This window comes from Phyllostomus discolor, chromosome 8 (assembly GCF_004126475.2).
Source record: "Phyllostomus discolor isolate MPI-MPIP mPhyDis1 chromosome 8, mPhyDis1.pri.v3, whole genome shotgun sequence".
Lineage (NCBI taxonomy): Eukaryota > Metazoa > Chordata > Mammalia > Chiroptera > Phyllostomidae > Phyllostomus > Phyllostomus discolor.
In genome coordinates this window covers 101,517,943-101,535,837 of record NC_040910.2, presented here as the reverse complement: position 1 = coordinate 101,535,837, position 17,895 = coordinate 101,517,943, and the positions used below count along the sequence as shown (strand labels likewise).

Below are 17,895 nucleotides of genomic sequence, written 5' to 3'. Positions count from 1 at the left end.
GTGGCACACCTGCCCCGCCTCCTAAGAACTAGGCAGGCGACAGGGTGGGCAGGTGACAGTGCTCATAGCTGCTTGACACACAGCCCCAGACATGGACATCTCTCATGGGCTAGTCACATCTCAGGCCTGAGAAACTCAGCAAAGTCACAAACAGCACCCTCAGCCACATACCATACTTAGGCTCAGACATTGGTTTTGGGGGCTCCTTGGCCCACCACAGCATACAGGGTGCAGGCCCCTCCCCTGATACACAGGACAGGGGAGGGCGGCGGGATCCCAGCAGCAGGATGTTCAACCCCAGTTAGACCAGCAGAAGGCCTCCCCACAACCCCCAGACCTGCCTCCCCACCCAGGGAGGTCCAGCCACTTCACGTCTGGGGACTTCTTGGTTTCCTGAGCAGGGCCCCAGTGACCTCTAACTTTGGAGCCAACACCTGTGACCTTGTGGTCTGGTGGCCTCTGATCCTGGGGTTCAGTCACCTGGGTCTTCCCAGGAGTGTCCCAAGGGTAATCCACTTGGAGAGGCATGGCCATCAACCTCAGGTTTCCAGGTGCCCTCTGGTGGGTGACAGGACTGGGTGGGTCCTATATGGCCCTGAGGTGCAGGACTGGGATGTTTGAGAGGAAGCTATGGGAAACCAGAATCTGGCAACATGAGGGAGATTTGTGTGACAGAGCCATCCACAAGGATGCTTCAGGAGGTGACTGTCACTGGGAGTTATGGTTGGAGGCCACTCATCTCGGGTGTTGTTAGGGACTCGCCAAGGTGGCCTTGAAGGGTCCTGATGTCGGGACTTCCATTAGGGCAAAGGGGAACATGATCACCTCCATGGGGGTCAGGCCGATGAACACGAGTGCCCTGTGCTTTAGTTCTCACACGTGTGCCCACCAGCACGCAGAGAGCTCCGTGCCGGGAATGGCCATGCTTGCCCTGACTCTCACTTCTTTGGGACTTCGCCAAGGTTTGTCCCCAGCTGCCACCTCCTAGAAACCTTAGGTTCTTCAGGGTGTCTTATAAGAGAGGGGGCTGGGCTTCCCCACCAGGTTAGAGGAGTTCCCCATGGAAGGACTTGGGGTTCACCTTACCACATCTAACCCACCCTGGAATTCCATCAGAGGCCATGTAAAAGGAGGAAGGCAGTGCACCTAAGGAACTCTCTAGAAACCCCAGTGCTGCCCAGTTAGAATGGATAAAGCACGGGTGCTGATGGGGGCCATGGTAGTAGAGGGTGTGTGAGACTGGCATCTGCCCCTCCCTCCGCCCCCCTCCTGCGAATCAAGAAACCAGGCAGCGAGGCTCTGGGGGCTGCTTTTATGGGGACAACCTGACAGAGGGCATGGTCCGTACAAAACCGGGAACAATACATACATATATATATTATATACAGAGACGCAGTCCTGCGGAGGGCGGGACAGGGATAGCCACCAGCCTGAGAAACCGGAAGTGCCCGCGGCCCCACCACCTGGCCCCGCCCCCTCCATCCGCCTGGGCGTGGACTTGCGCGGGCCGGGGCACTGAGACAGCCAGCTCTTTCAGGGGGTAGGGAGACGGCTGGGGACAGGAAGGGGGAGGGAAGAAATACTGATCGATGGCATGGTCTATTTATAGGGGACGAGGAGAAGCGAAACGGTTGGGACAGGGGGTTGTCTGTTTAAAAAAATGAACAAAAACCCAGGCTGGGGCAAGGGCATCAGAAAGGGGCAAAACTAGAGATGGATTCTGAAAGGGGAGGGGACCTGGGCAGGGGTCTCACCTCCCTTGGTCCAAGCCCCAATTTGGGGTTAAAGTGAGGAAACGAGTCAATTCCACTTAGAAAGCAGGCTGTCAGCAGGGCAGCCCTGGTCTCCAAAAAGTTTAGTAGTAAAATGCTGCCCTCCAGTCAACACGTTAGAAGGGTGTGGTTGTGGGTAGGGTGAGGCTGAACCTCTGCGGTGTTAGTACAAGGCTTTCCCGTGTGGCCCTGGGCAGGGCAGGGCAGGGCGGGGCCTGGCTCTCAGTAAGAAATGCTCCTTTGCCTAAGACCAGGTTCTCTGCAGCCAGGCCCTCTAAGCTGACCACCTCTCCTCCCTGGCACTCCCAGACTTAGCCAGGAAACCGGATGCCAGAGAGGCCACAGAGCAGTTCCAGGAAGAGGTTATGGCTATTTGGCACCAGGGAAGGGCAAGGGGGAGGCACAAGGAGAAACTGAGGGCTGCTGCCCCTCTTTTTCTACTTACTCCCCTTTTCCCAGAAGGATATATGAGAAATCAGTGCAGGGCCGGGCCCAGCCTCCAGGCTCTGGGGTGAACTCCACCCCTCCTGGGAGGGGAGACGGGGAAGGGAGGAGGTGTGGAGGCAACCCCTCCCAGCAGGAGGATCAGAATGAAACAGAGACAGCACAGTGATGGGGGAGCAGGAAGGGCCAGGAAGGTAGAATCTCAAGTCAAGGAGCCCTGTGGGCAGGGAGCAGCCTCCAGGTGGTGAAATGCTGGGAGAGCCCCCAGCCCCATTCCAGTCCAGAGACAAAGGCTGGAGGTTGTAAAGTCTGGCAGTTTGGTCTGCAGGTCCTTGTGTCTGTCCGTCCACCACCCAGGCCAGCCCTCGGCATCCCTCGACCTCTGTGCCTCAGCCCCATAGGAAAAGAAGGAGGCCATCCTTCCAGCCACCTGTCTGCCTGGGGCCACCAATAATGGGGCCTGTGACATGGGCCCTCTGGTCCCTGAAGCTGGTGGAGGTGGGGCAGAGGGGTGGGGGAGTCGGGGCACCTGTCCCCAGGCTGGTTGGGGGTGGGGTGGAATATTGAGGACGGGGAGGGAGGACAATGGGAGGGGATTAATTATTGTCTGGTCAAGGAAAGATTCCTGTTAAGTAGAATTGGAATTCCTCAGTGTTTGCAGGTTTCCTTCCAGTTCTGAGATCTAGAAAACAAAGGGGAGAGGGGGTCAGGCCCGGGCGCCAGGCTTGGGCCCTGCCCCTTCTGTCCCATATGGCCCTGAGCTCTCGGCCAGCAGCATGACCCCCCTGCTACCCTCCAGGACCCAGAGTGGGCACAGCTCCCCCCACAGCCCTGCCCTCAGGCATCCCTGGGCCTACCTTGTCCAGGAGCTTGTCCATCTCCTCCTTCCTGGCCAGCTCCGACTCCTCCAGAACCCGGCGCTGTGCAGTCTCCTTTTTCAGGAACTCAATCTCCCTGGTGACCAGTGGAGGACAGACGGTGGGTAAGGGGGTGTGGCCTGGCCTCCATCCAGGAAGTATCAGGATCCTCAACCCTGTCCTCAGCTCTAAGTGGACAGCCCTGCCCTCTCCCTGTTCTCAGGTCAGGGGTGCCCAGGTGTTCCCAACGCCCCTGGGGCCTGGTCATGCTGGGCCCAGGTACCACCACCATGGGGCTCTCCAGCCTCTGTGTTTTCACCTCCCTACTCAGCTGGGGGTGGGGAGGGACTGCCACCACAGGCCCCTTAGCCTCCCTGGGTCCAGGATCCCCAGCCCCCAACCCCACAGCCACATACTTCTGCTGGTAGTCCTTGATGAGGCGCTTGGCCTTGCTGTACTTGCGCTCCAGGGCCTGGTACTGGGCCTGGGTCTCCCGCAGGTGCTCATCCACGGCTTGGCACAGGCTCTGGGCTTCGCCCCAGTAGCCCTCCAGCTTCTCCATGCGTTCCTTGTTCTCCTCCACACTCTGCTCCAGCTGGGCCTTCTCCACCCGCCACCGGCCCTTCTCCTGCTCCAGGCTCTGCAGCTGAGACAGGAAGAGTGGCCCCTGGTTAGTGGGGGCCAGCAGGGACCCAGGTGCACCCTCATCCTGCACTGGTGCCAGAGCCTCTGGATGTTTCCCGCAAACACAGAGCCCGCTGCTCCCCAACTACTCACTCCTTGGCTGAGCCTGAGACCTGAAACCGGAGAGGGAAGAGGCGGGACCTCAGCCTCAGAGCTCCCAGCCAGAGTCCCTGACACTGGAGTGCATGCACTCCTAGAAAGTAGTAGGCCTGGGTTAGTTGCTGACTGGCCCTGTGACCTGGGGCAAGGCAACTTCTGTTCTGTCTAGTCCTCTCATCTGTAGAACAGGAGGGACTCCTGCCTTGCCAGGCTCACAAGGGCCTCAGTGAGGCGGCAGATGTGAAAGAGCTGGGCAGGTGAAGGTCACCACGGCCTTCCGTCCCCTCTCTGCACTGCTGGCCCTACCGACCAGTTCCTGCTTCTGTAGCGTCTCCAATAATCAGCCTGGCTCCTCTCCCAGCTCCCAGGCTACCCCAGTGCCGCCGAGACAGCTCAGCCCTGGAGGCCTGTTCTCTCTCTCACCTCCCACACCCCGCTGTGCACTCAAGAGCCCCGAGTCCTGAGCTCCAGCCCAACATCACTTCCAACTCCTCGTGGGCACCATGCCTGACTCCAACCCCACCCACAGGAACCCATTCCCCCTTTCCTGCCTAGCCTACCTCTACTCAAAGATGCCATCATCTCACTGCCATGCCAGCACCCAGCCTCAAGCCCCTGCCTGACCCTCCAACCCTGCTGGCTGCAAACGCCATTCACTCCCTAAGCTCCAGCCACACACGCTTTCCTACAGACCCTCAGGCTTGCCAGGTTCCCTCCTGGCACTTAGTGTTTGCCTGTGCTCCCCCCTCTGCCTGGAGTGCTCCCATCCCCCCTCCCTCTCGCCTCATCATTTCCCACTAACTCACCCTTGGGCCTTCTGCTCAGAGTTTCACTTCCCTGGAGAAGCCTCCTGTGAGCACCTCTAACCACACAGTCCCCCGCCCCCCTCCCCCAGCCAGACCAGGTCTTGCTTGCTGCTCCAGGAGCTCAGTAGCCCTGTCCTCTGCTATTGAAGCCCCATGTCAGTCTGTAAAGACACAGCCATCGGCGTGCAGACTCTCAGCTGCACGAGGGCAAGCATCTGCTTTTGCCCATCACAGGGGCTGGAGCAGTGCTGGGCACCTAGAAGGCACCCGACAGATGTTTACTGATGGAAGCAGGAACAGACCTTTGACGTCCCAGTCCCCTTCACGCTCTGCATCCACCCAGGAACCTGGCCTGTCACCTCGACCTCAGCAGTGAAGCTCCAACCCACCCTTCCCTTCCATACCCTCTGCCTGCCATACTCTGGGCAGCCCTGGCCCACACATGCCTCCAAGTCTCCTGGCCTCCACATCCTTCCCACCTACTCTCGTGACCTCTCACTTCAGAGGCAGTGACCCCCTTATGGCCCTCAGGCGGCCACAGGTCCAAGGCTAGAGTCCTTAGGAGGAAGCTGGGACACCACAGCTACAGCCCACCCTGGCAACCCAGTTCTGCTCCCCCCCTCCCCCAGCGGAACGGCTGCACCAGCCCACGGGCCTCCTCCCGAGCCAGCCTCCAAGCTCAAGCTTGTCTCCTGCCAGCGATGCCTTTCCTCTGCCTGTCATCGAAACCCTGCCCTGCCCCCAAGGCTCAGCCCCGTGTTCCCCTCTCCCCATGCACAGTGGGTGTAAACCCGCGTGTAGGCGTGCATACACACGTGTACCTGGCTCGCTGTGTTCACAAGGCTCTGCATACCCCTGCCCCTCCCCACCACCCTGGAAGCCCCACGGGAGCTAGGCCTCCTAATGTCCAGGCCCAGCAGGGGCCCAACACAGATTTTTAATATGAATCCTGTGCATCTCCATGCCGGCGAGCGTTAGCTTCCAATGCACTGGTGTGTGTGGCTGTGCACAGTGCATGTGTGTGACTGTGCATGTCGTGTGTGTGTCGCCATCTGGGAGCATCAGCGTCTCTGTGAGAAGGCACATGTCCTGTGACGATCTTCCTGCGCGATGGCCATGCCTTGCGTGTCTTACATCAGAGTGTCTACACATCCAGGCCGATGCCCCTGGGTGTGATGTCACACAAAGCAAGGGTCTGGCATCTCCATGTCCTGTCTGTGTAGGATGGGTAGGCCTGTCTGGGTGGATGGCTCAGGGGGTGCTATGTGCCTGGGGCCCAGGCTCGTGTGTGCCTGTGTGTGTTTCTGGGCAGTCTGCATGTACCCCTGGCCCTCTATGTAGAGGACACGTGTGAGACAACACCAACACGAAGACATCTGGCGTGTAAGTTCGTGCGCCTCAGTATAATACTGTAGCTAGCTGTACAACCTCTGATCGAGCACCTCGTATCAGATGCCGTACTAAGGACTCCCCAGGTATCATCTCATTTAATCCTCACAACCATCTTGTGGTGCTGGTGGTATTATTACCCCATTTTATAGGTGAGAAGACTGAGACCCAGAACAGCAAGTGGCTGGTGGGGCCGATGGACCCAGAGCTCAAGTTCCTGTTGCTGCCCTCCCTTGCCTCAGAACAGCTTGCCCTCTCGTGCTTGTGGGGGGAGGGGGTGGCAGGCAAGTGTCAGTGTGGCAGGTGTGAGGGCAGGGGGTCGTCCCTCCAGCCCTCAGACCCCGCTCCTCCCGCTCCACACCCCCTCACCTTTCTTTTCAGCTGCTGGATCTCCGCCTCGGTCACAGCATGCTTGATCTGGAGCTGCGGGGACAGGGGCGGGTGCTCAGCGCTCGCTGGGGTGGGCAGCGCTGCAGAGGGGGTGCTGGCCTGCCTTTACCCTCCACCACCCCGGGGACCCTCTCCTCCCACCTCCTTGAACTTGTGCACCAGCTTCTCGGGCTCCATGTCGACAGGGGACAAGGCATCCTCATTCTCCGCCAGCTCAAACACCTCGATGGCCATCTCGCCACCTGGGAACGTGGGGCTCAGCTCCTCGTCCTCATCGGTGGCGTACTCTCCTGTCTGTGAAGGACAGAGGAGGCCGTGCACCCTGCCCGCCGCAGCCTCCCTCCGGCCCGACACCCGGAGCCCAGACTGGCAGCGGTCTGCCCACGTCTGCCTGGGAGCTGCTTAGGGGGTCTCAGGACTCCCCCATAGACTGGGGGCCGTACCAGGGGCCTGGTCTGTGTCTTCCCCCGAAGGCGTGGGTAATTTCCCCCCTAAGACTGAGACCCTTGAACAAACAGCCTGTGCCTTCCCCCTCACACTGCGGGTTCCCTGAGGTCTGGAGCTGTCTCCTTCCTCAGGTTATATCCCCTGGGGTTAGGGGCTATGGCTTCCCCTCAGAGCGGGGGCTCTTTATTTCCTTGTAGGACCAGGAAGGCTCTTTGAAAAAAGAGGGTGTGACTCCTCTATCATACTCGAGGCCCCTGCAGGGAAGGGTCTGCATCACCTCTCTGAGACCTGGGGCTCCCCTGGGATAGGGAATGGTGCTCTTCACAAGGCCTGGGGAAGGGGTAGAGGCAGAGGATGCCTGTAAACCTCCATTCAGCCACCAGGGGGCGATAAGGCTGGCAGCCAGGCCAGGAGTCCCTACCTCCTCATCGTCCTCCCCATACTGGGCGTATCTCTGCTCCATCATCTCCCGCTGCCATCGCTCCTGCTCCAGGGTCTGCTGTATTAGCTGGGCCACCTCGCTCTGCTCGCCAGGCCGCTCCCGGCCAATCATAAACCTGTGGGGGCACCAATGTCATCATCCCCTTTGCCTCTGTCCTCAGCCGGGTAAGGCCACCATCTTCCCCGCTGGTGCTCTTCTCTCCATACCCAGGCCCTCCCAGGGGAGGTGAAATGAGAGGGCTGAGTCCAGAGGCTGCAGAATGTTAATAATAAATGGAGGAGCTGGGGGCCCTTATTGGGTTTCCTTCCCAGGAGAGGCAAAGGCCCACTAGCCCGCCTGGCCAGTTTTGGGGGGAGGGGTGATGTCAGCCAAAATCCAGGCTGGGCTGCAGAGGCCATGAGTTCAGGAGCTGCCAGCGCAGGGGTTCTGACCCCACCATGTGGGAGGAAACCAGACAGGGGATGCGAAGCTGACCTCCCCCCGCCCCCAGCCCCGGAGGGCAGGGGCTGGAGAGGGGTGTCTGGTATAGGCTCCAAGGCCCTGAGCTTCAGGAAGGGGCGGGATGATGGTGACTGGAGATTAGGATGGAAAGGAAATAGTGGAACTTCCAGGCACCAGCCCCTCCTCTCCGTGGCCACCCACATCCTGTTTCTCTCCACCACCCTTTCCTGGTGGCAGTGCCCCTCTTGTAGGGGGGCAGGGAATGGTCCCTAAATGTTTTTCCAGAGAGGGACACGGGGAGCTTCTAACACAACCCCCTCAATCGACAAGCCCAGGGAGGAAAGGCTCCCAGGATTCCCCGGGGCAGGTGAGGAGGAAGGGGTGAAATGCCCAGGGAAGGGACCCCCATTTGCATGGCATTCTCCCTGCACATCTCGGTTCTTCAGTGAATGAGTCAGGATGGGCAGGGGGGAGAATGAGCCCAGGAGGCCAGTTTGGAAGTGCAGTGGACAGTGGGCCTTGGTGGCCGCAGCAGTCAAGGGCTCAGGATGGGAAGGCAGGCTTGAGGCAGGGGATGTGGGCATAGCAACTCCTTCAGGCAGGGAGGAAGTGGGGCCTCCTCTCTAAGTGGGACCACCCAGAAACTTAATCGTGCGTTTTGGGCAAGTGGGCAGAGTGGCCGAGTGAGGGCCGAGACTGCTGCCCGCTCCCACTCCCACCCCCACCCGCCCCATGCTCCCGGCCCTCACCGCACGCGGCCCTTGGTGTTCCGGAGCACGGAGGCCGCGAAGCTCTGGGTCACTCCCACCAGACTTGTTCCATCCACCTCCACCAGGAGGTCGTTCACCTGGATCCTAGGGGAGGTGACACGGTTAGGGGGGTCAGGAGGGGAACCGTGGCGCTGGGATAGAGGTAGCCCCTTCCCATCAGAAACTCAAGGCTCAGTCCCCACAGGGACCCGGTACTTTGTCCACCTGCATAAAATGCATGAGGCCTGAGGATCAGGTACCAGCCAGACTCACCACCTGTGGGCAGTGAGACCTGGGCAAGCAAAGCACACTTAGGTATCCAGGACCAGGAGAGGTGGCAAGCTCCCTTCCCGTGACAATCACACTCTCGTCCCCTCCTCCATCACGCCTGACAGAGCAGTGTGATGGCCACAGAACTCATGACCGCCGTGCACTCCCATAAGAGCCCAATGCCCTTGCACACACACATCTGCTCAGACCTCAGTCTAAAGATTTCCCTCCAAACCTTGAAGACGTGCGTAACACACTCGTGTTCACATTCTGTCCCACAGGGTCCCCTCACCCTGACACGGGTGCACAGCCCCCGAGGCGCTGCAGCTGTGGTGCTGGAAGCCCTTGCTTTCCACACAAGGAGGAGGGGGACGGGGTGGCCTGGCCTGGCCTGCTGACCCCTCCCTCCCCCACTCCCACCTCCCCTGGAGCTGCAGGCCTCCTCTCAGGGCCCCCATGTGGAGACGGAGGAAAGGGCCTACTGTGAACACTGCACCGCCACATGCCCCAAGAGTGAGCACGAGCTTGTGGACACACTCTCTGCTTGCACACACACACTCCCCAAACCTCCAACCAGGGAGCCAGGGGAAGGTTCTGGAAAGCCCAGATGAGGTGGGGGTGAGGGGAACAGCAGGGGCTCTCACCTTCCTTTTCATGGTCCCTTGTCCCTGCCCCATGCTCCAGAATGAGGCAACCCCACTGCCAGCAACACGACCCCAAAGTCACCCAGGCCCCACAGGAACACTCCCTCACCTCTTGTCCCACGGAAGGGGCCTGGGTTTGGAGGTGCCAGCACAAGGCACCCGATGTCAACCCCCAACTTATAACAACCGTGAGGTGCCCTAAAGCCCTTCCCACTTCCCTGCTGCAACACACACACGGTGGAGCGGTCCACGAAAGGGTCCCTGGGCTTCCCAGAACCTTATGGCCCAGACACCCCTCCGGCCTCCTATGCCAAAACACAGGCGCACACCAGACACGCAAGCGGCCGTTTCCTCCCCAGGCACACGCCCGCCAGTCTTTCCAGCCAGGATCCCCTTGCTCTCCAGGCTCCAGCCGTAACTGCCTGCAACCTCCTGCACATAATACTCCCTTAGGCTAGCTAACTTCTGTTCTCCTTCAGGTCTCAGCTCCTATGTCACTCCCTCCAAGAAGCCTTCCCCGATACCCAGAGAAGTCAAGCCCTCCTTTCTATGCCTTCAAGGCACCCTGTATTTTTCCTCCATTTCACTGTTTTCTGGGCGTCCCCTTGAATGTCTGTCTCACCACACGACATGCTTCACAAGGGCAAGGTCCTCATCATTGACTCCCCAGGGCCTGGCACCAGCCCCAGGACAGAGCCAGGGACTGGATGTTTGCTGAATGCAGGAAAGAGCGCTCAGATGCACCCCACCAGGCCCAGCGCCTCCACGCTCATGCTCCTGAGACCACAGCCCAACACCTCCCCCAAACCAGCGCCCATCTCCAGCACCCCCCCCCAAGAATGCCAGCGCCACGAGAGTGGGGCTCCACCTGTGCTGATCACTGCTGCAGCCCCAGGCCCAGGCCAGCGCCGGGCACAGGACCGCTCTGTGAGCATCCGAGCCCCGCACAGGGAGTGGCTCGCCCCGCCCAGCGGCCCACCCTACAGACGGCGGCTGCCGGGAAAGGCAGAGGCGTACCTGCCGTCCCGATGGGCCGCGCCGCCCTCAGTGACCGTCTTGACGAAGATGCCCAGCTTCTCCAGGCCCATGTCTGCCCCGGCCCCCATGCCGATGATGCTGATGCCCAGGCCCTCGGAGTCTGTGGAGCAGAGCGGGGGTGAGAAGGTGGTGGGGGGCGTGGAGAAGGGAGGAACAAGGAACTCTAGCTCCGGGCTTGTAGGAGACAGAGTGAGAGAGGTCCCCCCGCCCCAGCCCTCACTCGGGGACATGGCCCTAACCTCGGGAGCAGTCCCCCATGCTTCAGAGTGTCCCGCCACTGCGTAAGGGTGCGGCTCTGTCTACCCCCTCTGCCAGGTCAGCGAGGACACTCGTGGGTCACTCCGCCCTCTGCCCACCCGGAGAACTGACGGGCAGGAGGGCCAGAGACTGCCCTGCACGCAGCCGAGAGTATGTGGAGGGAGGGGGTGGGGCGGGGGTGGCGGCTGGGGGTTGTCTTCTCCGAGCTCTCTCAACCACACTCACAGCCTCAATGGCTGAAGCTTCTGCTCCTCTCGCCCCTGAGGCCCACTCCCCTCTCCACAGCTGCCCCAACCCTGGTCCCATGGGCCTCTGACACCCAAACCCACGGTCTTCCCCCCAAACAGGCTCTTCCTGTCTGCCACTCCCTCGTGGGGCCTGGGAGAGTCACCTGGACGCCTCCTTCCCCAGCACAGCCTCTGCCCAAGCCAGTCACTGCCAGACCCTGCCATGCTGCCTCTCCAGGGCCTCCGAGGGCCGCCCGCGGCCTGCGCGGCCATCATCCTGTCCACGCCACCGTGCTCTCGGCACCTCCCTCCCGCATCACTGCCCGAGGTGGTCTTTCTAGAACACCTCTCCCACACCTTGCAAAGGCTTCCAGTCCATCTGGGAAAACAGCGTCCTTCACGCGGTCTCCACAGCCTTGTTTGTGCTCCCTTCTTCCCCTCACTATCCAAACCCAGCCTGTCCTGTCCTCTCTTTCCTGCGCACGCCCCTGGGGGCCTCCTCTTCAGAGCACAACTCAGGCACCACTTCCTTGGGGAACCCCCCCCTCCCCGAGTCGGGTCAGGTCACCTATAGAATGCTGTCACTGTGGCCCCTCCATGCCTCCCGGGCACCCTTATGGCGCTGAAGGACGTAGCCGTGTGTGACTGTCCCACCCACGTCTGCCGCCCCCACAGGCCTCCCCTCACGTCTGGCCAACACACAGCCCACCACACAGCCCACGGTGCCCTTGGGAACCTGGTGACTGAGGGAGCACAGGGGCCCGGGGCAGAAGCTGGAGCCAGAGGGAAACCCCCGCAGCCTGGCCCCGGCCTCTCACCCTTCTCCAGCTCCACAGGGAACAGCTCCAGCCTCTCCACCCGCTTCTCCAGTTCGTACTCCGCAGAGGCCGCCATGGGATCCACGTCCTCGTTGCGCCGATCATAGTCCTCGTTGGAGTAGGTGCTGAACACCTGGGGAAGGGTCACTGGTCAGAGGGCAAGGGCAGGACGGGCTTGGGGAGGCCGAGGGGGCAGGTCGCGCTGTCCACTGATGCCACCCTGCTACCGCAGGCCACCTCCACCCCGGACGGATGGAGATGCGGCCTCCCCTGGCCCCACGGTAGCTCCAGCTGGGAGAGAAGGTCCTTCTAGTCCTGGGGCCCACGGGGCAAGAGAGAAAGGGGCAAGGCCTGGTCCAATCCGGTCATTCTCTTTTGCAGCCCAGACGGCACGGGCAGGCCCGCAGCAGGAGGACAGGACGGGCTGTGCTGGAGCAAGTGTCAGACTCGGGAACCCAGGTCCCCAGGTCAGACGGAGAAAGACACGTGGACAGCGGGGAACAGAAGGTGGGAGATGGGGCCCAGGCCAGGCGGCTCGGTTGGTTAGAGCGCCGACCCGATACGCCAAGGTTGGGGGCTCGACCTCTGATCAGGGCACGTGCAAGAATCAACCAATGAATGCCTACCTAAGGGAACAACAAATCAATGTCTCTCTCTCTAAAATCAATACATTAAAAAAAAAAAAAAGACAGTGAGAGATGAGGGAGGACCAGGCGAGGGTGGACAAAGACAGAGACGGACACAGACGGCAGGACGGTGGAAGGGACGGGCTGCGCAGGAGGAGAGGGAAGAGGAGGAGGGGAGGAAGAATGGAGATGCTGAGGATGCCAGATGGGGAGGGAGGAGGGAGCGGGTGTGAGGCACCGGGAGGGGGCGGGGAGCAGCGAGGCAGGGATGGAGAGGCAGAAGGGCACCCAGGATCCAGCTGACATGAACCTGAAGTTGAGGCCAGGGTTGAGGAGGCAGGAAGGACCACCTCCACCCTCATGGAGAACGGGCAGGCCTTCCCCTGAGGTGCCCCTGGGGCTGCAGGAGCGGGAGAGAACCCCACGGCCTTGCCTGCCTGGCCAGGCCTCGGTCTCCCTCCAGGCCCGAGGCTCAGCTCTCGGGGGTCGGCCCCTACCCCCAGTGCACTGGGTTCTGGTGAGACAAGGACGTGTGGGAGGTGGCAGCCGCTCTGACACTGTCCGCAGGAGACCCAGCCTTCGTGGTGGCCCCAAGGCCAGCTCGGCCTTGTTGTCCCCCTGTGCCCCTCTGCTGTCACCCACTTTCCATGTCTCTCAGCAAACAGGGGCTTCCCCAGCCCAGCCCTCCTCCGAAGAACAGAGGAGACAGGGCAGGGCTCTGTGGGGGTGCCCAATTCTGGGCCCCGGGCAGGGGGCCCCAGTGGGAGGTTAATGAGCACCATTTGGGGCGCCATGTTTCATCGCCTGCAGCTATGACAGTCGGCTAAGTGGGGGTGAGGAGCAGCTCTGTCAGGTGGCAGGACCGAGGCCTGAGGGGCTGGAGTGGGCACTGTGTGCCCCCAGGCCCCTGCTGGGGCCCCCTCCCCTCCCGGGTCCCATGGCAGCAGACAGTGGTACTCCTGTGTCCCAGCCTCAGTGTGGGCGCCTCTGTGTCCTCTCCCCCCACCCCGAGGCTCCCTCCCAGGGCGCCGTTCACAGGACTAGAGGTGCGGCTGGGGCAGGGGGCTACGTGGCCACTAAACTCACTGTCCTCCATTTCACAGCAGCAGAGACTCAAGCTCAGACCCTGAAAGCTCATCGCCAGCTGTGCAGCGGCAGCTGGACGGCCCTCCTGACACCTGGCCAGCAGCCTCCAAGCCCCCTGGGGGAGGGCAACCCCTGTGCACACGGTGCAAGATGCCAGGCCTGCTGCCCTGGGGTAGCCAGCAGAAGGGCAGGATGAGACTGTGCCCAACTAGGCCCTGGTGGTTGGGTGACCTGTGACTTTGTCCCCGTTGCACATGTGTCCCCGGCCCTAGGACAAGAGCTGGTGTGAGCCTGGACACGGCCTCAGTCTCTGTGGTGGCCCAGGTCACCCCCACCACACACACGTGTGTGCATGTGTGCACATACTAACACACACACAGTAACCTCTAAAACACCCTCACAGCCTGTCCTGGGTTTTGCCTTCATCTCATCCTTTTTAAAATCCTGCTGCTTTGCAGAAAATCCAGGCCTCAGGCTGAGGCCCCAGACCACCTTTCACATTGCCCACCATGATGCACCCAGCCTAGAGAGGGCCCTGGGTCCAGTCCCCTGCCCCACCTCACCCCCCCACCCCCGCCCCGGTAACAATCTGGAATCGGGCTCTGTCCTCAGCAGAAGCCTCCATAAAGGCAATAACTGGGTCATCAGCAGGACACATGGCCCAGGACTCAGTATCCGTGCAGGGCGGGGGCAGGGAGCAGGAAAAGTGGGGACTGCTGCGGGGCTGGAGAGAAGAAATCCCAACAAGGTCAAAAGTCAGACACAACAGGGCAGTACCACTTGCCACAGCTCCCACACTTGGGCCAGCGACAGTCACCGGGGAATCAGGAGCACTGCTCCAAATCAGGTGCTATTTTTACCCAAAATCAGGGTAAGGTGTCAAATATAGACAGTCGGAGGCCCAGGACCGACGGACCAAACGCCACCTGCGAGGGGCTCAGGGGGCTCAGAGAACTGGTGGTGGAGTTGGTGACTGGGTCCTCACTTCCTCAGGGTCCCTACCCACTTCCTTAGGTCCCAGAAACCACCATCGTCCTCAGTTCCCTCCAGGATCTGCTGGCCTCAGGGGGAGAGGAGGGCTGGGGAAGGACTCGGAGGGTCGATGGGGGAAGGGGCTGGCCAGGACTCTTGATGGGAGGGACAGGTTACCACACTCTGGCTGGTGAGAGGAAGCAGGACAGCTCCAGCGTCCAGGAGCAGGTATGGGAACTGCGAGCAGACAGCTGAGGGTTTGACCCAGGAGGGTGAAGGCAGGATTCAGGCCGAGGCAAGTCCAGGGGCCTGGCCCTCTCACCCCACAGACCTGGCCACTGAACCAGGGGAGGTAACAACAGGCCCTCTGGGCTGAGTGTGCCAGTCAAAAATAGGAGGGTGGAAGGAAGTAGCCGGGGGCCTGGGGTTCTTCAGTCTCCCCAGGGGATGCCTCCACCCCTCCCCCCACCCAGGACCGTCCTGAGGAACTTGGGGCACTGGCCCGCTCTACGAAACAATCACCAAGAGTGGTGGTGGGGACCGAAAAGGGCAAACGGGGACCTCCCAAAAGGGACAGCCTCCTTCCCTCTTCCAGAGAATGTGACCAGAGCACCTGGGGCCTGCCCAGGCCACGGAGTCTGTCCTAGTGAGCAGTCAAGAGCAAAGGCATGCAGGCTGCGGCCAGGTTCCCTGGGGGTTCCCAGCCCCACCTTCTCCTCCCTGACCTGCCGAAGGCCTGGCCCCCTGGAGGGCCACACAGAGTGCCTACTCCCCCTAGAACCCAACACTACCCCCCCTCCAGCTCACACAGACTCCAAATAACGGCCGCAGCCCTGGCCTTCCCCCACCCCCAGTCACACGGCCCCAGGCCAGCTCATCTTCAAAGAACTGCTTCCCTGTTTCACTTCTGCAAAGTTGGAGTGGGGGCTACAGGCAGGATGGCGGAAGGACTACCTGTACCTGGGTTTCGGGAAGTTCCTGGCTCCTCCCTCCCACATCCTTTACAATTCCTATACAGGGAAACGCTGGGAATCGTTCTGGGCTCCCCCGCCGCCCTCCCGCCCGCAGCGGGGTAAAGACCATTGTGGGAGGCTCTCCTGACGACACACACGGACACGCGCACACGCACACGCACACCTTCCCACCACCCAAGCCTTTGCCTCTGGCACTTCTGGAGAAAGAATGTCTGGGAGAGAAAGGGAAAGCAGGTGTCTCAGGACCCTTGGGGCGGTGGTGGGGGGCGTGGGGGGCAGGGCTTGTGCGGCGTGAGCGCTGGGCGGGGCAGCAGGCAGAGGAACCTAAGGGCAGGTCGGAGCAGGCCACCCCCGTCTCAGGCCTGAAAATTATCCCTTTCTGACAAACAGCTGGAACTCCCCCACGCCCCCCTCAGGGTGGTAACTTGTGGGAAGGGGGCTGAGTGGCAGGGGCTGACTCAGCCTGCCGAACCCCGCTGGCGAGGTGGGGGGTGACAGCGTGCACTTGGCGGGGGGGGGGGGGGGGGGGGGGGGGGGGGGGCTCACTCACTTGGATCGGCGCTGTGCTGAAATGGATCTTCCGGCTTGGGGCAGGGTCCTCTTCCTCGGACAGCCCTGGGATCTCCACGCACCCTGACTCGGGCTCATAGGGAGGCTCCGCATCCTCCTCGTCGTCTTCATCGTCCTCCTCCAGGGCGCTGCCCCCAGAGTCCTCCCCCAGCCCACTGTAGGCGCTCACGTCCACCAAGTCTGCCTCCGAGAAGTCCTCCTTCTTGGACTCCTCTGCCTCCTCCCGGGCCACATCCGGGGCCCGGCCATTGCCCACCCCTCTTTCAGGCGCCGCCACGGTCGCCGCCTCTTTCTCGGGGGCCGCTTGGGCCTTCTGCTCTTCGGGCGCGGGGCTGGCTGTGGTTGCCAAGGCGCTGCCATTCTCCAGGGCCGCGTGGACCGTCACCTCCGCCTGGATCACCTCCCCGGGCGCCGCCTCGGCCTCCGACTCCCCGCTCTCCTCCACCTCCACCGGCTTAATCTTGCGCACCTCCCGGGGCTTGGGGGGCGGCCGGGTGGGAGCCACTCGGTGCTGCGGGGGCTGCTGCCCTCCGGGGCCGCGCTCTTTCTCGGCTGGCGCATCCCCCGACGGGGCGGGCGGTGGAGGAGGCGGCTGAAACACCCGGGACCGCTTAGTGACCAGCTTCGAGTTGACCTGGGGAGCCCCGGTGGCCACGGCCCTGGGGAGCCCGGGTCCGCGGTGGAGGCCGGTTCTCGAGTCGGCCTTCTCAAAAACGGCGCTGAGCTGGCTGACCGTCGGCGACACGGCGTCGGCGTCCAGCTTGTCCAGAGCCTCGGTGCTCCCGTTGAAGCGCACCACGACGTCCAGCTTCCGGTCCTGCAGGCCCGCGCGCTCCTGCCTCAGCAGCCGCCGCGCCGCCGCCTCCTTGTCGCCGCCCGCGGCCGCCGAGACGCTCCGTTCGAACAGCTTCCGCGTCTCCTGCAGCCGGGACGGCGGGTGCGGCGGCGGCGCGGGCTGCGCGGAGGGCGCGGGCTTGGAGTCGAAGCGGCTCACGCGCTCGGACACGCTGGTGCCCAGCTTGAGCAGGGCGCTGTGGTCCACGTTCTCGTTCAGGCTGCTGGCCCGGGGTAGCGACAGGCGCACGCCGCGCTCCGACGCCCGCGGGGCCTCGGTGGGGCCCGCGCCGCCGCCCGCCTCGCCCGGCGGCCCGGCCGGGGTGCCCATCTGCAGGAACATACTTTTGATGCGGTGGACGTTGGAGCCATATTTCTTGTGGTGGGCTGCCTTGGGTGCATCGTCGGGCCCGGGCGCGTCGGGCGGCTTGAGCGCCTGGATGCCCGCCTCGTAGGCGCTGCGGTGCGGCGAGGCGCTCCGGAGGGGACCCCCGGGCCCCCGCGGCTCCGTCTTCATCATGGTGGGGGGAGCCGGGTTCGCATGCCCCCGCTGCCCGCTCCCCCCCTCCAACAGGCGGCCGGCCAAGTCGGGACCACCGCCCCCTCCCCCCGAGAAAAGAAACCCCGAAAGGCCTTTTATAGGCTCCCCCCAAAAGCAAGCTGCCAAAGACAGTTAAGGCCGCTTAAAAAAAAAAAAAGGGGTAAAAAAATCTCCGAGCGCCCTGTGTGGGTCGCCTCCCCCAATCAAGCTGCCAAAGACAGCCAGCCCCTCTTCCAAAGCCCCAGCGGCCTGGTCCGGTCGCCCCCAACCAAATGAGAAAAGCGGCGGCGGGGCCGGTGGCACCGCGCGCCCTGCCCGCGAAGCAGCGGCAGAGGCGCCGGCTCACATCGTCCGCGGCGGTGTCAGCGGGGCTGGCAGCCCGGGCGCCCCCCACCCCGGCCAGGGACCTTGGCTCTCGGGGGGCCCGGCACCCCGGCACCCATGGCTGATCGGCCGTCCCGGGCCGTTCCGCCACCGCTCCACCCTCCCTCCCTCCCTCCCCCCCGTGCCCCGAGCC

At 62.4% G+C, this 17,895-nt stretch overlaps 1 protein-coding gene across 1 annotated transcript; it reads right to left on the bottom strand.

The window, feature by feature from the left end:
• Nucleotides 1–1,296: 1,296 nt before the first annotated feature.
• PPP1R9B (protein phosphatase 1 regulatory subunit 9B) lies at nt 1,297–17,895 on the bottom strand. The gene is made up of 10 exons (XM_028521872.2): nt 15,984–17,895; nt 11,776–11,908; nt 10,452–10,572; nt 8,521–8,625; nt 7,310–7,445; nt 6,583–6,735; nt 6,421–6,474; nt 3,490–3,719; nt 3,074–3,170; nt 1,297–2,898 (listed from the first exon to the last, which is right to left on the bottom strand). Exons 1-10 carry the CDS (start codon nt 17,355–17,357, stop codon nt 2,845–2,847), a joined length of 2,457 nt encoding a protein of 818 aa, XP_028377673.1. The 5' UTR covers nt 17,358–17,895; the 3' UTR covers nt 1,297–2,844.